Source organism: Aquarana catesbeiana, linkage group LG03, assembly GCF_042186555.1.
Source record: "Aquarana catesbeiana isolate 2022-GZ linkage group LG03, ASM4218655v1, whole genome shotgun sequence".
Taxonomy (NCBI): Eukaryota; Metazoa; Chordata; class Amphibia; order Anura; family Ranidae; genus Aquarana; species Aquarana catesbeiana.
In genome coordinates, this window is record NC_133326.1 from 69,510,770 (window position 1) to 69,534,596 (window position 23,827).

General features: G+C 38.7%; 1 protein-coding gene and 1 long non-coding RNA gene across 6 annotated transcripts in view; one reads left to right on the plus strand and one right to left on the minus strand.

Annotated features, from left to right (window-relative positions):
- The window catches only part of LOC141131426 (uncharacterized), a 126,009-nt gene that overhangs the window by 72,110 nt on the left and 30,072 nt on the right, over positions 1–23,827 (plus strand). The window lies entirely within an intron of this gene.
- The window catches only part of SEMA6D (semaphorin 6D), an 89,760-nt gene continuing 77,610 nt past the window's right edge, over positions 11,678–23,827 (minus strand). For 2 of the 5 annotated variants that reach the window (XM_073618677.1, XM_073618676.1), the window contains exons 13-19: positions 19,928–20,101; positions 19,328–19,468; positions 19,152–19,229; positions 18,623–18,681; positions 18,227–18,283; positions 17,064–17,231; positions 11,678–14,195 (exon numbers count right to left, since the gene is read on the minus strand). In XM_073618677.1, coding sequence (XP_073474778.1) covers positions 12,871–14,195; positions 17,064–17,231; positions 18,227–18,283; positions 18,623–18,681; positions 19,152–19,229; positions 19,328–19,468; positions 19,928–20,101 — 2,002 coding nt within the window. In that variant the 3' untranslated portion in view covers positions 11,678–12,870. The remainder of the gene's footprint in view (positions 14,196–17,063; positions 17,232–18,226; positions 18,284–18,622; positions 18,682–19,151; positions 19,230–19,327; positions 19,469–19,927; positions 20,102–23,827) is intronic. The other 3 variants (XM_073618678.1, XM_073618679.1, XM_073618680.1) reach the window with 3 other exon arrangements.

Sequence of the window (23,827 nt, forward strand, 5' to 3'; positions counted from 1 at the left end):
GTGCAATAGCACCTTTTGATAAAGCCTAATTTTACAATTCAATTCTCTAATAACCATTAGATATTCACTGTAATATTACAGTTTCCTAAGCGCTATACACAACAGTGAGACAGCAAAAACATTCAGTGGGTAGTCATTGATAGGAATGCCACATAAAATGAGTTGTTCCTCCTTTTACAGAGGGCTTTTGAAAGAGATTGTGGGAGATTGTGATTCTGAGTTACTAAAGGAGGAGTCTATATTGATATGAAAATGTATTTTAAAGGCTTTGTATACGTTCAAATGTTTTTGTTGCTTTACCTAGGTATCAAGTAGTTATATTCCATGTGTCATTTGTGTGCCTTACCTTCAGGGCTTTTTATCAGCGGGAACGTAGTTCCGGCACCTCTAGCGCTGAATGTATGTAATGGTAATGGATACTGGGGGTATGCTGGTAGGAATCTATTTTTGTGTGAGGGTCTATTGTTGCTGGAGGAGGGGAAATTATTAAGAGAGAAATCTATTGTTGCTGGCTGCTGGAGGGTCTATTGATGGCTGACTGCTGGGAAATCTGTTGTTTTTGCAGGGGTGGATCTGTTGTTGCTGGGCTGGATCTATTGCTGCTAGGGTGGTATTTTTTAATGAGCAGTTAATTGTTGCTGGGGGGGGGGATCTATTGTTGCTGGAGTGGGTCTAGTGTTGCTGGGGGTATCTATTATTTCTGGGGTATCTATTGTTGCTGGGGGGGATTTATTGTTGCTGGGGTGGAGTCTATTGTTGCTGGGGGAATTTATTTTTGCTGGGGGATATATTGTTGCTGGGGTGGGTCTTTTGTTGCTGGCTGCAGAGGATCTATTTTACTGACTTTCTTGTTATCATTAATAGATACCATATAAATTACTTAGCACCACAAAATAATACTTGGTTCTGTAGTCTCCAAAAGGGCTGGTACTGGAAGGTGGGTGAGGGTTAAACCAAGGGACGGTGCTCGGGGGTGGGTAGAGGGCGGAGGCAAGAAGTGACTCAGAAGGGGGGGTTCCTGCACCTTGTCTCTGAGGAGAAAAAAGCCCTGCTTACCTTGTAATGATGGGAACAAATATTGTGGCTGCAGTTTATAATGGCATGGCTGATTGAGTCTTTTATATCCATGTATTTCTACAGCTCACTTGTTCCTATTCAATAAAGGGACAGGCAAATTCGTATTCCAGGCCACACAGCATGCTTTGCCATTTCCTTTGTGTTGCAACACAAATGTGGGAGTGCTAATACAAGAAAAGACTGCATGGTGATCTATTTGTTAATTGCGCTGCCTGTCTGTGTCAGATCTAAATATTGAATAGCTCTCACATGAAGAACACTATGGCCAAAGAAACTCAGGGATTGTGAGATACTGTATGTAGTTTCTTTACAGGATGTGTCAGTTCTCAGACTATAGACAGAGGTCATGGCAGTGCCATGCCACATGTTTCTTGTTTGAACACAAACTTCTGACACAGGACTGTGAAGGTTTACTCAACTATATGATGTGCATACAGGCCATCAAATTACAACATTAAACTACATGATTAATGCTCATCTTGTGCAGGTAGGAAGGTTTATAATGTTCCTAAATTAAACCTGTGCTTTGCCCATGCAAAGTAGCAGGTTTTCTTTAAAACCCCTTCTCTGGCTTGCCTTTCTTTCTCCTTCTGTCACTTAGTTTAATGGTCAGCGGCAAGAAATTACCTGATGCAGGCAAGAAGACCTTTGGACTCACTCCATCTGAAAGACTTGGGCAAATCACCAAATTTTGTCCATGCATAGATCTAGGTTTGTCCCAACCATATTTAAATTGACTTACTGGTTTACTCTTGACTGACTTTGTAAAGCTGACAATCACCTCTACGTGTGTCAGCCCCCTTTTAATTTTTAACAATTACATTGAGGTTAAAGAAAAGTTTTTTTTTTAATTAAAAGTTTGATAAAAATTAAGAAACACCCAAACAGTGGTTGCACTACACATATTAGCTACTGTGATGCACACCAGAGTGAGAGCAAAAACTCTAAGGACATCAGTCATGGTTCTTTCAAAATTGATGAGCTGTAAAGGCTTTTAAAATGTCATCTATGGGCAATTTGTGTACCATAGTGCACTAAAATTATTTATTTTTTTAAATTTAAAGTATTGGTCTGATAAGCCGTTGTAATATCATGCAATATGAAAAGTGCAACTACTACCTTGTTAAAGTGGTAGTAAACTCAGAATTGTTCAAATTGATGGCAGGCAGAGTTTTTATAACAGAAGTGTCTGGCTAATCAAGCACCCGGAATGAAGACCAGGTATGGATGAAGCGCGGGGCACCAGGGAGAGAGAGCTCTGACAGCGCATTGGTGGAGGGCTCCGTTTGTAGGTAAGTTTGAGGTATGTACTAGTATGCACCGCATACTAGCACATTATGGCTTAAACCTGCTGGGGGGCACATTATTTTACATTGTCCATGAGACTTTGCTACCGCTTTAATCTACATGGTCTCTGTATTCAAAAAATATATAATATTGTGGTATAAGTAATCTTCGGGCCTAAAATGTGAATTTTAACATGTGTGCAAAAAAAGTTCTGGTAGCGAAAAGGGTTAAGGTTTTAATTGTCGCCCCCACTCTTTTCTTCAAGGCTGTACATATTAAGTTGCTATAATCCCTCTAGTGATGTACTCCCAACATTATTTTCACTTTCCCCACTGCCTGGTTACACTGTTTGCAGTCCTCTACAATGAGGAGCCCCAAACTTTTTTCCTCTGTAGTTCTTGCCATCACTCTACCCCCGACAATGTACTCTAGTAAGAGGATTCATTTTCTTGCGTTGCATTATTTTTCATTTAGATGAACTGTTAGATCATTAATCCATGTTACAAACACCTCCAGATATATAAACCCTATTGCACACCTTTGTGTCATCAGCAAAAAGACCTACCTTACCGACCAAGACTTTTTAATCATTTACAGTTTAAATATAAAATTACAGATCAAATATGATAGAATGTAGTACAGAGCACTTGTGGTACACCAATTGTGGCTGCTCTCCTCCGAATAGACTGAACCATCCAAAGTTTAAGTCTTAGCTTGTATAATCTATTTATGGGATCATTACGTGAAAGCCTATTAAATGCTTTTCTGAAAGCACCACCCTGGTCCAAAACATTTGTGATATAGCTAGATTAATCAGATTTGATCTTCCTTCAATAAAATCATGCTGCTTCAGAATCAGGAAATTGTGTGTTTTTAAATGATCACTGATCCTTCTTTTAAAGCGGAAGTAAAGTTGACAAAAAAATAAATAAAAATCTTCTTCCTGCAAGGTGAAGTCATAATGCGCTAGCATGCAATGAATACTAGCACATTATGAAAGACTTACCTTGAAACAAAGCCCTCCAGCGGCAAGCTGTCACCTCTGACAGGGCTTCCAACTTCACCCGGTATTCCTTCCGGGTTCACAGACTCCAGTCCTTTGAGTGGCCAAGCCGCGATGATGTCACTCCCGCACATGTGCACGGGAGTCACTGTTTACGGCATGGGTATACCGTTTCTTCACAGCGCATGCGCCGGTGATGTCGCCGGCTGCAGAGACACTCAATATCTCCTAAACAGTGCATGTTTAGGAGTTATTTCTTGTGCCCACAGGTAAGCTTTATTACAGTGCGGGAAAAAAGTATTTGATCCGCTGCTGATTTTGTACGTTTGCCAACTGACAAAGAAATGATCAGTCTATAATTTTATTGGTAGGTTTATTTTAACAATGAGAGACAGAATAACAAAAATATCCAGAAAAACTCATTTCTAAAAAGTTATAAATCAATTTGCATTTTAATTAGTGAAATAAGTATTTGATCCCCTATCAATCAGCAAGATTTCTGGCTCCCAGGTGTCTTCTATACAGTTAGCGAGCTAAGATTAGGAGCACTCTTAAAGGGAGTGCTCCCAATCTCAGCTTGTTACCTATATAAAAGACACCTGTCCACAGAAGCAATCAATCAGATTTCAATTTCTCCACCATGGCCAAGACCAAAGAGCTATCCAAGGATGTCAGGGAAAAGATTGTAGACCTACACAAGGCTGGAGTGGGCTACAAAACTATCGCCAAGCAGCTTGGTGAGAAGGTGACAACAGTTGGTGTGATTTTTCACAAATGGAAGAAACACAAAATAACTGTCAATTTCCTGCGGTCTGGGGCTCCATGCAAGATCTCACCTCGTGGAGATTAAATGATCATGAGAACGGTGAGGAATCAGCCCAGAACTACACGGGAGAATCTTGTCAATGATCTCAAGGCAGCTGGGACCACACTCACCAAGAAAACAATTGGTAACACACTACGCCGTAAAGGATCGAAATCCTGCAGCACCCACAAGGTCCCCCTGCTCAAGAAAGCACATGTACAGGCCCGTCTGAAGTTTGCTAATGAACATCTGAATAATTCAAAGGAGAAATGGGTGAAAGTGTTCTGGTCAAATGAGACCAAAATCAAGCTCTTTGGCATCAACTCAACTCACCGTGTTTGAAGCAGGAGGAATACTGTCTGTGACCCCAAGAACACCATCCACACCAACAAACATGGAGATGGGAACATTATGCTTTGGGGACAGGACAACTTCACTGCAACAAAGTGACAATGGACGGGGCTATGTACCGTCAAATCTTGGGTAAGAACCTCCTTCTCTCAGCCAGGGCATTAAAAATGGGTCGTGGATGGGTCTTCCAGCATGACAATGACCCAAAACACATGGCTAAGGAGTGGCTTAAGAAGGTCCTGGAGTGGCCTAGCCAGTCTCCAGACCTTAATCCCATAGAAAATATGTGGACGGAGCTGAAGGTTCGAGTTACCAAGCGTCAGCCTCAAAACCCTATTGACTAATGCCGTGTACACACGGTTGGACTTGCCAACGGGATAACCTCCGTCGGCATTTATAACTGAAAAATTTAGAATATGTTCTCTAAGTCCGTTGGAAATGCTGACAGAAAAAGTCTGATGGGGCATACACTCGGTCGGAAAATATCCGACCAACAGCTCCCATCGGACTTTTTCTGTCGAAAATTCCGACCGTGTGTACGGGGCATTAGAGAGGATCTGCAAAGAGGAGTGGGACAAAATACCTCCTGAGATGTGTGCAAACCTGGTGGCCAACTAAAAGAAACATCTGACTTCTGTGATTGCCAACAAGGGTTTTGCCACCAAGTAATAAGTCATGTTTTGTGAAGGGGTCAAATACTTAGTTCACTCATTAAAATGCAAATCAATTTATAACTTTTTTGAAATGCATTTTTCTGGATATTTATGTTATCGTCTGCTGTCTCTCACTGTTAAAATAAACCTACCATTAAAATTATCGATGGATCATTTCTTTGTCAGTGGGCAAACCTAAAAAACCAGCACGGGATCAAATACTTTTTCCCCTCACTGTATAAGCTTACCTGTAGGTAGAAGTGTCCAGGGGGACTTTACTACCACTTTAACCGCTTCTGGAGCGCCCCACATACATTTACTGCAGCAGGTCGGCCTCTCTGCGCAAAATCACGTACCTGTATGTGATTTCGCTCTTTCTGGTCTGGGGGGCATGCCACTGGTGACCGGCTCCCGCTGTGATTGGACACAGAGAGAGCCAATCAGCGGGTCCGGCAGACCTGGATGTCCGCCTGGAGCCACCGATCGTTCCCGAGGCAGACAGAATGGCGGTCTGCCTATGTAAACAAGGCAGATTGCCATTCTGTGACAGGAGAAGACAGATCTTTTGTTTCTGCTAAGCAGGAACACGGATCTCTGTCTTCTTACAGTACAAGCACCCCCCCCCCAGTTAGAAAGCACTCCCTAGGGACATATTTAACCCTTTAATTGCCCCTGATGTTAACCCCTTCCCTGCCAGTGTCATATTTACAGTTATAGCGCATATTATTTAGCACTGATCACTGTATTGGTGTCACTGGTCCCCAAAAAGGTGTCACAATTTGTAGACACTATAACTTTTGCGCAAACAGATCAATATAAGTTTTGTGGGGTTTTTAGCAAAGGTATGTAGCAGAATACAGTGATTCTATTTATTTTGTTACTACAGATGTTAAACTCACTGGCCTGCAGCTGCAGTTGTCAGCTTTTTCCCTACACTACACTAGGCTTCTGGAGAGGGGGAGATTGAACTGATCCTGTTGCTTTGTCCTGAATTAGTAAAGCTGAGGTTCCTTTTTTTTTTTTTTACTGTTTCAACCATATGCAAGGATAAAGTGAGATTCAAAATTATTCCTTTATTTCGGTATTTTATTTTAACTTTTCATGCGTTGTTAAAAACCCAAAAGTACAGAATTATTTACACATTCACAATACAACTTTACAAGATATCTACACGTTAAAGTACTCTAAAGAACAGGATAGAGCAACTTATTTCAATGGTTACTTTTATATGCTGGACGAATATAAAAAAGATACAATCTGATTTAACCTTTGCACAAATGGATAAAGCACTTTTATTAAATTATTTTTTTTTTTTCCGCCTAAATTGAATGTTAGAAACATCAACATAAATACTGATAGAACTCACATTACGATCTACAAGGCAGTACAATGTTATCCAAGTTAACAGAGTTTGTGGTTTGGCTTCTTCAGGCTCTAGTGCTCACACCACAATCTTACACATGAAAACACATCAGCATTTTCACTTAAAAAAAAATCCCAAATGACAACGTTGACATAGATTGCATAACTGGTAGTCATTAAATTAAAATATTGCCCCAAATCTAAAAATTAGAGTTCTCAGCTTTGGCCACAAGAAATACAGTTCAACATATTTTTATGTATTTTTTTATATAGACTGTTTTAAAAAAAAAAATAATAATAGTGAAGTAATGAATTTTATTTCCCTTCTCTGTATAAAATATAATCTAGTTAGACACAAATTTAGCTGAAGGTTCCTTTTGAATAACACTAAAACAAATGCAACCTCTGCTTTGAAAACAGTCTACGTTATGCTTGATAAACATGGTTTAAGTACATCTTTCGAGTTAAAAAAAAAAAAAAAAAAAGACATGTGTTAAACATCAGTGACAGAGAGGTACTTGTAAACACATTGCACAGTTCTAGCAGTTGCTGCATTAGCTTAGAAATCTTCAGAAATTTCAAATCGTGTAACTTACTATCCCGGAACAGGAATTTTTTCATTAGTAGTGTTCCAACCACAACCTGTGTTCTAAGGCCGTGTTTTTCCTCCTATGTAGTTGCCAATAGGGCTAAATCTAGATATTTCTGAATCTCAAGATAAGGTGTGCTATATTGAACACACTTGACATACTATATTAATGGTTTTTTTTTTTATGAATAAGGCACAAAATGCACAGATTCAGGTACCCTCACACTCCTATTTACAAAATATAGTCATTACCTGCATGACCAAAGAAATCACTCATACATGTAATATATGTGTTTTAATTGCACTACTTTTAAGCTTCCTATGTCGTTCTGGGCAGTGTGACTGATTTGCATGTTTATAATCTTTTTATGTAACCCGGTTATTAGGTTTCTCCCCATCACACCTTAAATTGCATCTTAAAGGCTGCATTGCTGTTTAAAGGCTCTAAATGCTTTCGTGTCCCTAATACATCTATTAACACAGCATCAAGAGGCATTTAAGCAGGCCAATTTCCTGGCCCTGTATTAAACAAGTGAACCAGGTGATTGCAATAAATCTACAACTAGAGATTACCAAACAATAATCTCTTAGGAGGTTAGTAGCTGTCCTTCACTGGCCTTCTTTGAGGATCCCTCTCGGGAAACCGTGACACTATATTTGTTAATTGTCACGAGGCCTGTATTTTCTTCCTGCTGTTTGATGACTGTTCTGTGACGATCCTCCAAGGCTACACTTCTTGGAAACTCTTCCAAGCATTGGGAGGCCACAGAAGTGCAGATGTTGATAGGCAAGGCAGATGGTGTCATTACCACAATGCTTCAGATCTGCAATGTACAAATAACCTCTGCATTGACAAAGGTCATGTGAACATTATGGGTCAGACAATTGTATTTTAAAATCTACCCATGTAAGCAACTTTTTTCAGATTTTACAGGCACTCTGTCATATAGGTTTCATGTTGTTCCTATTAAAACCTACATTTTTATGGGACTGCTTTCAAGGTCCCAGACATTTAGGTTGCCCTATTGCAAGCTGATGTACAAGAAATGGCTTTAAGAAGCATTCTAAGACATACATAAGTGTATTAGAAATGCAAACAACAGATAAGGTATGGAGTATATACTTCAGGCACATTTTCAGGATTATTTACTAAAGCAGTGCAAAGAGCACTGATAATGTGCAAAGTGCAGCAATCTAGAGCAACCAATTAGATTTCACGTTACAGTAGTCAGCCTGGATAAAAAGTCATTTTGATTGCTTCAGGTTACTGCATTTTGCGCTTTGCCTTATATAATAAACCCATTTATGTTAATGTTTCTAATAGACTGCACACTTGAATAGACAGCAAACATAAAAATGTCAGCTCTTGCATATAGATTTGTGACTCTTACCAGGTGATGTCTCATGAACTTATGTGTTTTAGGGCATGTTGGCAACCACTTAAGAAAATATCCAAGCTCTACCTACATGGGACGGCTGAGCACCCCACCATCCACTTTTTATAGGGTTCATTGAACAAACATTTGGTTGTTTTTCTGAGAACACTGCAAACCATCTATACACGGACATGTCTTATTTAGATGCTTTTCATTGCGCTTAGCACAGCACAAGCCAGGCAGAACTCAGATGGCTTCTTAAAAGGCTGTCTACAAGACCCATAAAGTTTGGTGGCCACGTCAATCTTAACAGGGAGAAATCTGAGCTAATATATGGCTAAGAACATCATTTTAAAAATATAGACCATGTATTGAATTATTATTTTTACCACTTCTGCCATTCTGCCAACGACTTGTGACATACATACACATAAAAAAAAATTGTGATCCAAGAAAAAAAGTACTACTTTAATAGAACTATTAGTGCAGGTCACATCTTAAAAAATTAGTGGAACTATTGTGTAAAATAAAACGGAGCCCAATAACACCCCCCCCCCCCCCCATCCCTTACTTGTCCAAACACTGGCTGGCCTTATCTGGAAAATGTCACCCCTCTGGGAGCTGAATTATGACAAACTTGCTAAAACCAAAATGTTCTTTATTATCAGTGTCAGAATAAAACTTTGCATTGCAAGTTGTAACTAAAATAAGTTTTGTAGCAAATGAAATGAATATACAGTGCCTTGAAAAAGTATTCATACCCCTTGAAACTTTCCACATTTTGTCATGTTACAACCAAAAACGTAAATGTATTTTATTGGGATTTTATGTGATAGACCAACACAAAGTGGCACATATTTGTGAAGTAGAAGGAAAATGATAAATGGTTTTCAATTTGTTTTACACATAAATATGTGAAAATTGTGGCATACATTTGTATTCAGCCCCCTTTACTCTGACAGTCCTAACTAAAATCTAGTGGCACCAATTGCCTTTAGAAGTTAATTAGTTAGAAGACCTAATTAGTAAATAGAGGCCGTCTGTGTGTAATTTAATCTCAGTGTAAATACAGCTGTTCTGTGAAGCCCTCAGAGGTTTGTTAGAGAAGCTTAGTGAACAAACAGCATCATAAAGGCCAAGGAACACACCAGACAGGTCAGGGATAAAGTTGTGGAGATGCTTAATGCAGGGGTAGGTTATAAAAAAATTATCCCAAGCTTTGAACATCTCATGGAGCACTGTTCAATCCATCATCCAAAAATAGAAATAGTATGGCACAATTGCAAACCTAACAAAACATGGCCGTCCACCTAAACTGACAGGCAAGGAGATCATTAATCAGAGAAGCAGCCAAGAGGTTCATGGTAACTCTGGAGGAGCTACAGAGATCCACAGTTCAGGTGGGAGAATCTGTCCACAGGACAACTATTAGTCGTGCACTCCACAAATCTGGCCTTTATGGAAGAGTGGTAATGTAGACAAAAACTCACTCAAGCTCTACCGCATGATTGTAGAATGATGAGCTGAATAGCGGTGCTCAGGCTTGTTGTGGCCCATAAACATCAAAATAGCAAGAAATGACAGCAACTCGATTGCTTGCTATGAGGAAGGCTCCGGCAGAAACATGTTCGCACTTTAGATGTCACACTGCTGTTAGTGCTCAATAAAGATTTAGAAGAAGCAATTGAGTTGCAGGCATTTCTTGCTATTTTGATCTTTATGGAAGAGTGGCAAGAAGAAAGCCCATGTTGAAAGAAAGCCATAAGAAGTCTCATTTGCAGTTTGCAAGAAGCCATGTGGGGGGGACAGCAAACATGTGGATTAAGGTGCTTTGGTCAGACAAGACCAAAACTTTTTGGTCTAAAAGCAAAAGCTTTGTGTGGCGGAAAAGCAACACTGCACATCACCCTGAACACACCATCCCCTCCGTGAAACATGGTGGTGGCAGCATGTTGTGGGGATGCTTTTCCTCAGCAGGGACATGGAAGCTGGTCAGAGTTGATGGGAAGATGGATGGAGCAAAATACAGGGCAATCTTAGAAGAAAACCTGTTATGCCGCATACACACGATCGGACTTCTTGTTGGAAAAAGATATGATGGCTTTTCCGATGGGATTTTGCTCAAGCTTGCCTTGCATACACATGGTCACACAAATCTTCGCTGAACTTTCGACCGTCAAGAACGAGGTGACGTACAACACTATGATGAGCCAAGAAAATTACGTTCAATGCTTCCGAGCATGCGTCGAATTGTTTCCGAGCATGCGTAGGAATTTTGCGCATCGGAATTGCCACAGACGATCGCATTTTCGGATAGGAACTTTTTCCAACCAAAAAATTGAGAACATGCTCTCAATCTTTTGCTGGCTGGAATTCGGCCAGCAAAAGTCCAATGGAGCATACATACGGTCGCATTTTCTGACGAAAAGCTCTCATCAGTCTTTTGCTGGCCGAATTTCCGATCGTGTGTACGCGGCATTAGAGACTGCAAAAGACTTGAGACTGGGGCGGAGGTTCACCTTCCAGCAGGATAACGACCCTAAATATACAGACAGAGCTACAATGGAATGGTTTAGAGCAAAGCATATTCATGTGTTAGAATGGCAAGACTTGAAAATTGTTGTTCACAGATGCGCTCCATCAAATCTGACAGAGCTTGAGCTATTTTGCAAAGAAGAATGGGCAAAATGTCACTCTCTAGATGTGCAAAGCTGGTAGAGACATCCCCAAAAAAACTTGCAGCTGTAATTGCAGCGAAAGGTGGTTCTACAAAGCATTGACTCGGTTGGCTGAATACAAATGCACGCCACACTTTTCACATATTTATTTGTAAAAACTTTTGAAAACCATTTATCATTTTCCTTCCACTTCACAATTATGTGCCACTATGTGTTGGTCTATCACATAAAATCCCAATAAAATACATTTACGTTTTTGGTTGTAACATGACAAAAATGTTGAAAATTTCAAGGGGTATACTTTTTCAAGGCACTGTATTTAGCCTGCCCATTGAAATTTTGACAACACGCATAGATATAGGAGGGCAAATAACTATAGGAACATTGTGACACTATAGAGATCACAGATTTTATGTATTGAATATATAAGCTCTACCAAAGGTCTTCAGAGTTTAAAGCCACTTTAAATCCAGGCCAGGGCAAGTCTTATGTAATCCTCATTGTGATTTGTTAACAATTCTTATATCTTTTAATGCTATATTACCTTTCTTGTAACAAACTGTCCACTTGTGGCTTTAAAACCAAAAGTAAGTGCAAATTATTTTACAAGGTCCCTTGCAATCTCTTCAGACCCAACATCTTATGTCCTGCTATATAACTAGTAGTTCCATTTAAGGAGGCCTGCATTTTCATTGATGGAAGCCAGGTGCAAAAAAGATTTGCCAGTACACTAGCCATTGTGAGTTTCCTTCAACACCAGCTTTAATCAATTAGATTCAGTTCACCATGGCTAGGTACACCAAGCTACTAACTGATGCCAAGAGGAAACAAGCATGAATATACATAAATGTAGATTCTCCCCAGCATGTCCAGTGAATTACACAATATTTTTAATAGCAGCATAACAGTTCTAAGAAATCTTTACATTCTTGCACGAGGTACCTTGTTCAGCCAAGTCAATTATCTGGAAGGCAGGGGAGATACAGATGTTAACCTTCAGCTGTACTCCCAGAATACTAGTGGAAAGAAATGAACTGTTTGTCCAGTCATGCTCATTGTAAACAGTTGCACAGCAAAGAAATTGCAATGAGAATCCTTACGTGCACATGTATGTGTGTATGAGAGACAAACACACACACATACTAAACAAGTACACGTCAAGAGAATACAAAAATGCTACAGATGACAGATGATATGTATTGGACTTCATATAATAAAAAGGTACATTAACTAAAATTGCAAACTTTAACCGAGACACTTTTTTGACTCTTGTGCAAGAGCCAAGCTGAATGCATACATATTAATATGTTCACATTTAATGGGATGACTACACACAGTGGCAGTTTTAAATGAAAGCCCGTTTTTGTTTTTTGTTTCAAGTATATTTAAATTCTTAGTACTGTATCAGATTTTTGTAATTGCAAGGTAGCCCCAACTGTGCTACATGTCCACTTACTGTATCTCCAAACAAAAGAAGCAAAATGACCAGCACTTTCCTCTGTTTTGTTCATTACAAGCATAGTTTGCAGTTCCCATGTCTTGGCAAAACCTATTGTTACCAAACTAAAGACCATTTCTTTGGTCTGTCATGTGGGGACTGGTTCGGCAAGCAAGCTTCTCTCTGCCTTAAAGGTTCTTTTACAACACAAAGTGTTATAACCATACACATTTTAAACAAGATGATAGGTATCAGTAGCTATATTTATTTAGATGTCTAACTGTTGTAGTATGTGGGGCAAATGAGGGTTTTGGTGGCACATCAGGCTTTATGGAAGTTGTCCTCTTTATTCCCATACGAGGGAGAGTTCCATGTCCTGTATAGCTGCTTTGTCGTGATAAGGAAGTCTGTTGATGAACTATAACAGGTGTTCCTTGCATGTAGTCCATCCTTGGATTAGGACTTGGAGGCATATATCCGCCTCTATTAACACTAGGTTGTCTGGAAATCAAGACACCATTTGGTGAGTTCATAGTTTTGGGCATAGCTGATATTGAATGCCTCTGGGAAGAGTTTTTATGGTAACTTCTTTGTGATTCTAAAGATGACATTTGTCCATTTGGGGTAGAAGGCACATCCACCCGTTTTGTTGGGCTATTTCGTGGAAGAGTTGAAGAGGGGGAGTACAAGGATGCCTCCCTATTTGGAACTTTAGGTGGAATTTCAGACATATTTCCCATAGTGTCAAGCATCAGTGTCTGATGTGGAGTCTGGTGGGTATTCTGATGAGCTACTTGTATATCTGCCATCATAGCTTTGGGATTCCCCGCAGATTCATTCAAATGTTTTAGAAAGTCGTTCAGCGTATTTCTGGAATCCACAGAACGTCGATCTCTTTTACTTGGCTGTTTAACCAAAGAATGCTCAAGGTTATGAAGCTTTTTGTCTGATTTGTGTGCATTGGAATTAGAAAAAGAAGTATTGTAATCATGGGTGGCATTTGGAAGAACAACTGCACTTGGGATTTGTCCATGAGCAAGAGGAGAGTGAGGGGGTGGGCTTGAAGGAAAAAACTGTGGACTTTTAAGAGGGGTTTCTTTACGTGAAATATTTAAATTATTTTGAGCTTTTTCCCACTGGTTTTTGATGGGCTGTAAGCTCTTTTGCTGAAGCACTGGTGTAGATTCAGGTGTTGGAAGTGCAGCTAGTTCAGGTGGCTGTCCTTGAACGTCCATCATGATGACCTTGGTTTCACCACTGGGTGGAAGTTCCTTTCTGCTAGTAAGTATATTAGTATAATGTTTAGGTGAATCAATGCTTTGTTGGTATTCCTTAACAGGGCTGTCAAACAAACCATTAAGTTTGGCAAAGCTTCCACTGGAGTCAGTACAGGATTGGGCAGACTCAGCATCCTTATGTATTTTTCTGTTTTTTCGTGCAAACATTTCCCGGTGGCAGTAGACAATAACTCCAGCAATGAAAGCTCCGAGAACAAATGCGGCCAGGACGCAAGTGATCAGAACATTCATATGCACCATTTGATTTGATTCTCCCGAGTGTACTTCCCACCTTACACCTGTAAAAATAAACAAATGCCAATTTTCAAGACATATTTTTGCAACTCACAATAAGTCAGGGGTCTTCAAAATAGTGACAGCTCATTAAACGTGTTTATCTAAAAAGGATCATTTGCATTCTGTTCACAGTCTCCCTTCTATTAAACCTTGCATCAGTCAGGATGGAAAACAACTTGGAGAGGATTAACGATGAACGTAAGAATAAAATTAAGTGACAGCTACAACATACATATGGGCAATTACAGCTTGTGATAAGTATAGGGTGTTTACTGCAATATAGTATAGAAGGGAGTTTAATGTTTGCTTGGTTGGAATTCCTATGCATATAGTTTGTATTCCATGGCAGAACACAAAATAAGGCAAAATATGCAAAGGTATTTTAAGAAATGCTATAATTTTACATTACAAATTGTGCTTGGACAGAGCCTTTCCATGGCAAATTTTTGGCCAGTTTGGATTGTAATTTGTTCCACTTTCCTGTGTTAGGAAACCTGTGCTCAGAGCCATGTTTATTTATGCTAATAAGATTTTTACAGCTGTGATACGATTACACAGAGTCAAGGTCAGAAAAAGCACTGCACAATCACATAATAATTCTGATGGAAGTCAGAAGGTAAAAATAAATGTGTTCTTTCTTTGAGGCGCTTAACAAAAAATGATACAACATGCAAAATTATGAATGTATTAGAAATGTACCCACATTAATATTTTTTGTGACCACTTATACTGTATATTTATTGTAGAAAATAATATTGGTAAAATCTATTTTTCACAGAACTTACCTCAGGCCATGGCTCCAGTGCATTCCTGGAAATTTAGAGGAAGTCTAAGATTCCAATTTAAGCATTTGGACTTGTGCACCTCAGGTTACCAAAGAAGACCTTCTCTAGGTGACTGGGAGTGGTTAGGGAATATGTAACAGCTGCCGGGAAAAGGTATTCAGTGGTAACCTGTGTAGGCAAAAACTACTGTCTAAATTTTAGACTGCCTCTGTTTCCCAGAGCTGCTAATTGTGTGGAATTGAAAAAAAATATTGTGTCAGTTCACACAATAATCCCATACACTTGCAGGTATAATATGCAACCCGATTATCTGCCATACTGCTTACATAACATCAATAAGGATTTGGCAAGACCATTGTTTTATCAGTAATATTAGACTGAAGAGTAACTAACTTGTGTAAAGAAAGAACACAGTATTAGCGCACCAGTAAAAAAAAACCCTGAGAAATATTTGAGAAACACATACATTTATACATTATACACCGAGAGTGATTTATAAGCTGCTACATAACCATAAATGAATAAAATATGCTTTAAACAGCTGGCTTAGAAGGGAACGTTGGTGTTAATTGCTTGTCACTATCAGAAAGGTAAGTCAGCAACCACAGACATACAAGAAGTTAAATTGCTCATACAAAGAAAAACTGAAGATAAATCCTCCAAAAATGTTAAACCCATCTGGTTAGAACAGCTCCTACTTGAGTGCAATACTTAATTTTGCTATTATAATGTTTAGGCAAAGAATTAGTACTAGAACCACAAAGAAAGCTGGATTCTGTTAGTGGGAAGGCCTTTGAACATTTAGCAAGAAATGCTCCGGGTTATCAAGATTTGCTGGCAGTGTAGAAATGAAAAACAAAACGTGCACACATAAATTACAACAGAAGAATGAACTCATTAAAAAGTAAACAAAGAAAGAAAAAAAAACAGACAACACAAATAGTTCATAATTTAAAAGACAGAAAACTTAAGCAAGGAACTGAAAATAATTAAGTGAAGTATAAAAGCAATGCATATCTAAACTAGACCTATTTTGTGTTGAGTATTTATAAGTGGGAAATCCCAGACTCAATGTTTTTTTTTAACCAATTAAAATTTTCCAGAATGTATTCTTCCCTTTGACTTAAACCTCATGTGCACCTCAAATAGCTTAAATTATGGGTGGCTAGTCAAATGTAATGCCCCAATAATTTCAAGAAAGGTTATATTTTAAAATGGCTAGAAAAATGGTTCATAACAGCCTGTGGCTTGAGAATTGCTTCATTAAAGGGATGTCAATCATTAAAAGAAATAGGTTCCCATAATCAGTGCTGTATTAAAATTGAAAAATACATCCTTGCTGCCTTTTGAAACAAGAATATTTAAGGAACTGTGCAAGGAACTTCATTACAGAGTTGGGAAACTATTTTAAATTAAGTAAGTCTCTTCCAGTTACCGGACTGCTTTTTATGCTGTTGATATAAGTTCTAAATCAATTAACTTCACATATTGAGACATGGCCATCTGTAGGTCCCTTTGATTCAATATAAAATATAAGATGCCACAAGGATGTAAGAGTGAAAACTCCTAATAATCAGTCTGGGCTAATTCTGAAGTTTTAGAAAATCATCATCTATTTTAAAGAAGAATCCTTTAGATATGGTACATATATTTCACAATGTCATAAACTCAATAGCTATGTGATGTTACTCAGTAAAATAAAATAGCAAATAATAATAATGACATGTAGTAAAACAAAATACCAAAAAAATAATGACATGTAAAATTAAGAAACACAAAAAAATAACAAATGCATTGACAAATGCATTCAACATAAAGAAGCTAAAAGGAAAACAAAGATACACTGCCATTTCTGGGTGTAGACCTACCATGCACTCCTTACAGCATTTACATTCATCACTGTACAGTGTCCATGTTTTAAACATATAATAAGATGGCATCATGACCAACCCATCTAAAGTGATATTTTTAGGTTGTTACAAAAGCCAGCAAAGCAAATAGAATACGGTCACGTACATAGATAAATGTAATCTGTAGAAAGGCAAGTCTCCACTCAGTCTTCAACATTCCCCTTGAAGGCCTTACCATTTGGGACACCTGTTAATGTATCAGTATAATCAGATGAGTTTGGGTCATCTTCTTGAACAAATTTCCGAGCACCAGTCATTCTGGGTTTCCAGGAACCAATCACTTTAGGGAGAATGACTGGACTACTTGTCATTGTGGTTACAGAAGTGGTAGGAACATCAATGTCTGTAGTAGCAAACAAATGTTTATTAAATTCTATTCTGAAACATACCTCTAAATATTGATCTATTTGAATGTTACGTTACATAAGGAATAAATGGGTTTTCCACTTTCAGCAAAAAAGCAGACTATGTGGAAGATCTGTTAAGGTAATAGTAACCTACATCAACTGCAGTATAATTGATGTAGGGGAAGTCTGCCTACCATCTATCATCTGATTGGACGATGTTGTGGGTAAGCTGTAACATATGAAGGCAGCCAGAAATTTTGGCTTAGAAGAAGGAAGACACATCTACTGCAGAATTCTGAGACAGGAATTAACCATTGTTCCTTGTATCAATGAGAACTATACAACTATGAATGCTCTACTGGCCCCAGAGTAACACTGACCAATCGGGGTCTTATGGCTCCCACCATTAGCCATTAGATATTTTCCCTTCTTCCTAAAAGTGGAAACTACACATTATTGGAGTATTCTTTAACATAAACATTGAGACTTTGACATATACTCTTAGACTTTAATCGGTTACATTTTACATAACTAGAACAAGACATAACGCCGAGTAATACAACATTTTAATAAAAGTGCAATCAAATATAAGGATGTAGTATGAATAATGTGACCATCATCTATAACCAATAGATGAAAAACACATTCTGACAAATGTATGAAGAGCCATAATGAAAGCTGGCTGGCTTTCATGCTGTGGAAATGTCACATACTAATTAGACTTTTAGTAAAAGATTTGACGCATCCATCAATAACGGGCAACTGGGTAACATGCGACCACACATAGGTGAATTAATTATCTTCAAAAAAATACAAACAAAAAGGACAGATATCCATCCTTGCAATTAGTGAGTGCATGAAGTTGAAGCACAAAAATGAGGCCAACTGCAAAAGGAAGGGAGGAAGGGTAGGGTAGGGTCGGGCATAAGAGCAGAAAATGCTAAACCAAAAGAAAAGGCAGTTAATTTTAGATAAAATTAATAAAACTAACCAGATGTTGGATCGCCAAATATTTTGTAATCTGGTGTAGTTGTAGTAGACAATTTTTCTAAAATTAAAGGAACAGGTCATCAGTAAGACGAAATTAAAGGAAACAAAAATGTTACATAAGTTTGACAAAAAAAAAAAAAAAAAGCAAAAAAAAAATGTATTTTCAATTTCTTTTTTGGTATGTCCTTAGGCAGTTGCACATAGCCCAAAAATAATATACAAAGAAAAAAAACACATTTCACATCGTGTTTTCATCAACTGCAAGGCAGCTAAGCCCATGAAAAAAAATAAGTTAAGATTGAAAGGTGGTATGCGCATTATGAGTGCACTCTGTATTCTACTCTACAAAGCACAAATTAAAAGACTCTAATGAGATTAGTAAAGGCCTGGTTCTTACCATGGCAGTCTCCAAGCTGTGCCGTGTTACCATGTTCCACATCCTGCTCATAACCAAAACTGTGTAATGAAAAAAAACACACATTAGATTTACTGCAGAATACTACCAGAGCAAGCAAAGCTCTGTTTTACACGTATAACAAAAAAAAAATACATCTGAACAGCAAGTTCTAACAAGACAAAATGTATTGTGTATACATAGAAAGCCAATTTATGCTTGTTTGTACAGGAGAATTGTTCCGTGATAATTAATAGGATTCTCCAGAGGAGCAATACTTCACCTCCCAACTGGATTCAAAGCAGATATTACAATTCTCGAAAGGATTAATGTTTTCTGTCTCCTAAGTATTACGTTTGAAATACCAAATAAAATACACAGTAATTTCTGTCACTAAACAAAAATTATTTTATTCTCACTGAAGTCATACTGGTAGAAAGAAGAAATGCATAATCCTAATAAAACCGTTTACAACCTCTAGTAAACTGAAATCTATCAGCACATTTAGCAGTTAGAGGGTGATTACACTTACAACATGCCAGGCTTGACTCTGCCACAGGTTTCATGGTTTAGCCAACCGCAATAAGGATCTCTTGAACTGATGCAAGACCTGTAGATTAACGAGAAAGCATTTGTCAGGCACATTTATGCTTTATTTTGAACAACAACTTGCAACCGCTCAAATTAAAATACAATAACCATACATACTTTTTGCATGAGCCATATCGCTCACAGCGGCTTAGAGGCAGGCGAACAATGCATCCTGAAAAAGCTACAAATATGGCGTGGTGGTCTTTATCCATTTGCAGGGACAAGACCTTTCGGTCTTCGTCATTGCCTCCATAACATCTGTAGAAGTAATATGGATAGGAATGAAATTATTGAAGCCATTCATTTACATACAGGGGCTACAACCTTAGGTTGAAATGTGCACGTGAAAAAAAAACTAAAACTAAAAATAATAATTGGACCTTGTGTGTAAAAACTTAAAGCCCTAAACTTGTCTCCTGTTCCCCCATATTGCTTTAAGAACAAGAAAGAGAGAAACTGGTTGCTGTGGATAGCAACAACTGTACATTGGTAGTATACTATGTTCTGTAAGTCATAGCAACTAATCATAAATCATTTTTGGATCTAATGAGTACTTACAATTTCAGCTTATTATCTTTACTATTCCAGGTTTATGTTTAATAAGCATTTTTACGTTAAAAGCACAATTTTCCTATTGGCAAAAGAAGTGTGCATTTGTATAGGAGAGCGACTTGCAAGTGCAATCAATACATTTGTTTTGTACAAGGTAATGCTTACTTTGCACGGTTGTAAGCATCAATTTCTTCCAGTAATACACTGTCATTCAGAGAAAATTGATTAGTCTTGGCCAAGATCTTTAGAACAATCCCAGCTTCTGAGCCCACAAATATAACTGTGTAGTTAAGGTATGGGCCAGCGAGATGGTCAACTGCAACAGCTGTCAATCTGTACCTGAAATAAATAGAAGATAATGATTAAATCAATTTTTTTATACTTTTGTGACAAATTATGTTAATACAGTGGATTTTCATGACCCATGATTACAGTATGTATGTATTAACATACATAGGACATTTTGGTTGTGGACTGTGCCCACGCACATCACCAGTGGGCTTTCTGTATCTATACACAGGGGAATCTGATAGTTTAAAAGGAGTCAGTGATTTTCCCATTCATGGTGAAATAACAGTTCAGTTTAGTAGCTGAACCCAACTATTTCTGCTAATTAGCTTCTCTAAGCTTTACCGTCACCCCATTTGATCCCTAGAGCTCAGTGATATACCCACCATATTTAGCCGATCACTAGGTCTGCGAGCTCCCTTCTGACCAGGCTAATTGGGTGTTGGGGAAGGCAGGTAATGAACCCTGACAGCCCGGCTGTGAAGAAAACCTGTTCTTTTGCCCTAAATATGCTAAGATAATGCAGAGTTAAGGGCGTTCTTTCAGAAAAAGTAGGAAAATGTTCTCTACCCATCTCTGTTTTCAATCTTCCAGAGTATGCATATTTTAAATCAATTACCATTGTTAGATAGATGCATACACGATCTAGGTCTAAAAATGTACAAACAAAAAATCCCAACTAGTCAATTTATATGATAACCATGCAGTGATATGGCCTTTGCGCATTCACATATACAGTCATAAAGCCACTCTTGTATAATTATCTTTAGCCAGAGGCTGATGGCAACCTTTTCAGAAGTAATGAGGATTGTTTTTCTTTTTTTGAGAAATATTTTGTTGAAAAAATACAATAAGTTATTTTTTTTAAATTACAGAAATATAATTAATTTTGACCCAGCTTTGTCAGATGTGCTCAGACTGAAAGCCAGGGGCTTGTGAAATGTCAGTAGTGTGGTTCACAAACTTGTTGATTAGAGACACTGGACTTTAACCACTTCACGCCCATTCTATAGCCAAAAGATGGCTACAGCGTGGGCTTATTTTGCCGGGAAGGTGTACACAAGGGTCCCCCCGTGATCGTGCTGCCCGCATGCCCCCGGTGTGCAGGAGTGCAGGAGGTGCGCTCTGTGATCGCCGAGTCCTTCGGACTCAGCTGACCACAGATCAGGGTAAAGGGCCAATCACAGCGGCCCTTTACCACGTGATCAGCCATCAGCCAATGACAGCTGATCACAAGATATAAACACAAGCCGATAACTGGCTTCTGTTAAAGGGACATCGGCACTGATAATCAGTGTCCCGATTATCAGTGCAATCCCAACAGTGTCCACCAGTGCTGCCAATCAGTGCCTACCAGTCCTGCCAATAAGTGCCCATCAGTGCCTTGTCATCAGTGTCACCTATCAGTGCCGCCTATCAGTGACCATAAGTGCCACCTATCAGTGTCCATCAGTGCTGCCTATCAGTGCCTATACTGTATCTCATTAAAAATGTTATAAAGTACAGAAAAATAACTGTTGATGTGCCGGAAATACAGTGTGCTTCTACTGTCCTCTTTGATACGACCAAGCTCTGAATTCCTAAGCACGTGGTGTCAGGCCTTAAAAAATTACTATTTTAAAAACAATGCAAATGCCAATGGAATCCTTTGAGATATCAAATGTCCTTTCACGGTCCTGTGCTTAAGAACATGGCCTCTAAACCTAAATATCACATAGAAAAAATATTATCGCCACCTAGGCATAGTCATGCAATATAAAAGGTTACAGTTGTATTAACTAAATTTATATAAAAAATCACTAAAGAAAAAGTAAAAAACAAAAAGCACCCTTAGCCTTACATCACCCTAGGTTCAGACCACTCATTCAGTGCACTGCTATGGCTAGCAGCCAAATTAATTCAAAGACTTTTAATGATCTACACAACCCCCAATTATATTTAACTACCAATAGGTTCTCATAAAGGATTAAAATATGTCCAAAATCTTTCACAGCATTAGAATATTTAACCCTTAGGATACCACCTGTATAACCACAAAAAAATAGAAGAAAGAGCATACCACACCCTCTCCTTAACCACTCTTAAATTCCTCCAAGTTCAACAGTGCTTCAGCAGACATTTAAAAGGACAGTCTATCATGGGAGGTGATCACCCCTGCAATTTACAGCTAGGCTGCCACTAAGGTCTACACTTAAAAAAAGAGCCCCACATAATAGCTTGTATTGCTTAAGTGTAATGCCCTGTACACAAGATCAGACATTCCGAAAACATAATCCATCGGATTTTTTCCGACAGATGTTGGCTCAAATTTGTCTTGCATACACATGGTAACACAAATTGGGTCGGAAATTCCAAACATCAAGAACGCGCTGACGTACAACACGTACGACGAGCAGAGAAAAATGAAGTTCAATAGCCAGTGCTGCTCTTCTGCTCGATTTAGAGCATGCATGGCACTTTGTGTGTCGGAATTGTCTACACACCATCGGAATTTACGCGAACGGATTTTGTTGTCGGAAAATTTTAGAGCCAGCTTTCAAACTTTGTGTGTCAGAAATTCCGATGGAAAAAGTCCAATGGAGCCCACACACGATCAGAATTTCCGACAACAAGATCTGATCGCACATTTTCCATCGGAAAGTCCGATAGTGTGTACAGGGCATTAGTGCCTTTATAAAGCCCCATCCACATGGGCAGAATGTCGGTAGACATTTGCCAGTAGAAAGAATACCGGCCGACATTCTGCCCGTGCGTATGTCGGTCTGGCTGGCTTCTGTCGGGCGTGCATGCTGGAAAACCAGCTGCCGATCGACTCCTGATCAGCGCTCTCAGCCAATGGCAGGGAGCTCTGATCGCAGAGTTCTGGCGGGGGGGTGTGTCCCCCATTCAGAACACAACAGCTCAGCGGGGGAGATCGTTGGACTAACTTTGCATGGTTAGTACAGCAGGTCCCGACCGGAGCTGACTTTTTTTTTTTTGTGCAACCTGTGGGGTTGCACAAAAAAAAAAAAACTGTAGTGTGTAGGCTTAAATCCTACATTGGGCAGACCTGTTTATTTTGAATGGATTTCAAAGAACCTTCCCTCATCTTTCTCCCCACCTTCTTGGGCACAGGCAGGAAGCTATCAGCAGATCATCAAGATATCTGTCAAACACAGCCAGTATTTTTTAAACAGATATACCAAAACATTTTCAATGGTATATTTAGTAGATCAAAAGGGAACCAAAAAGAGAAAGGCATTGTTGGGATGTACATACAATTTAAAGTAAAGCTGGTTATACATATTATTGTATGGCCAGCTTTACTTTAAAAAAAAAAGATGAACCAACGGAACCCTTTACCTGGTTATACCCCATATTAGTGATATACTTGTGACAATGGAAATGTAACCTAATACACATTGGGATTGATTTACTAAAGGCAAATCCACTTTGCACTACAAGTGCACTTGGAAGTGCAGTCGCTGAAATGTGGGGAAACTCTGCTGATCATCCAATCACGTGCAAGCAAAAAATTGTGTTTTTTTTTTTTTCCTTGCATGTCCCCCTCAGATCTACAGCAACTGCACTTCCAAGTGCACTTGTAGTGCACAATGGATTTGCCTTTAGTAAATAACCCACAAAATACACTGGGAAATGTAAACAAGGATTCTGTTTTTCATAGCACTTTACAAATAAGTACACTGTGGGGTTCATTTAATAAATTAATACAAGCTGTTAACGTTGCAAGGGAATTTGCCCCAGAACTTATTGATTGTGGTAAAGCTTCACTTTGCA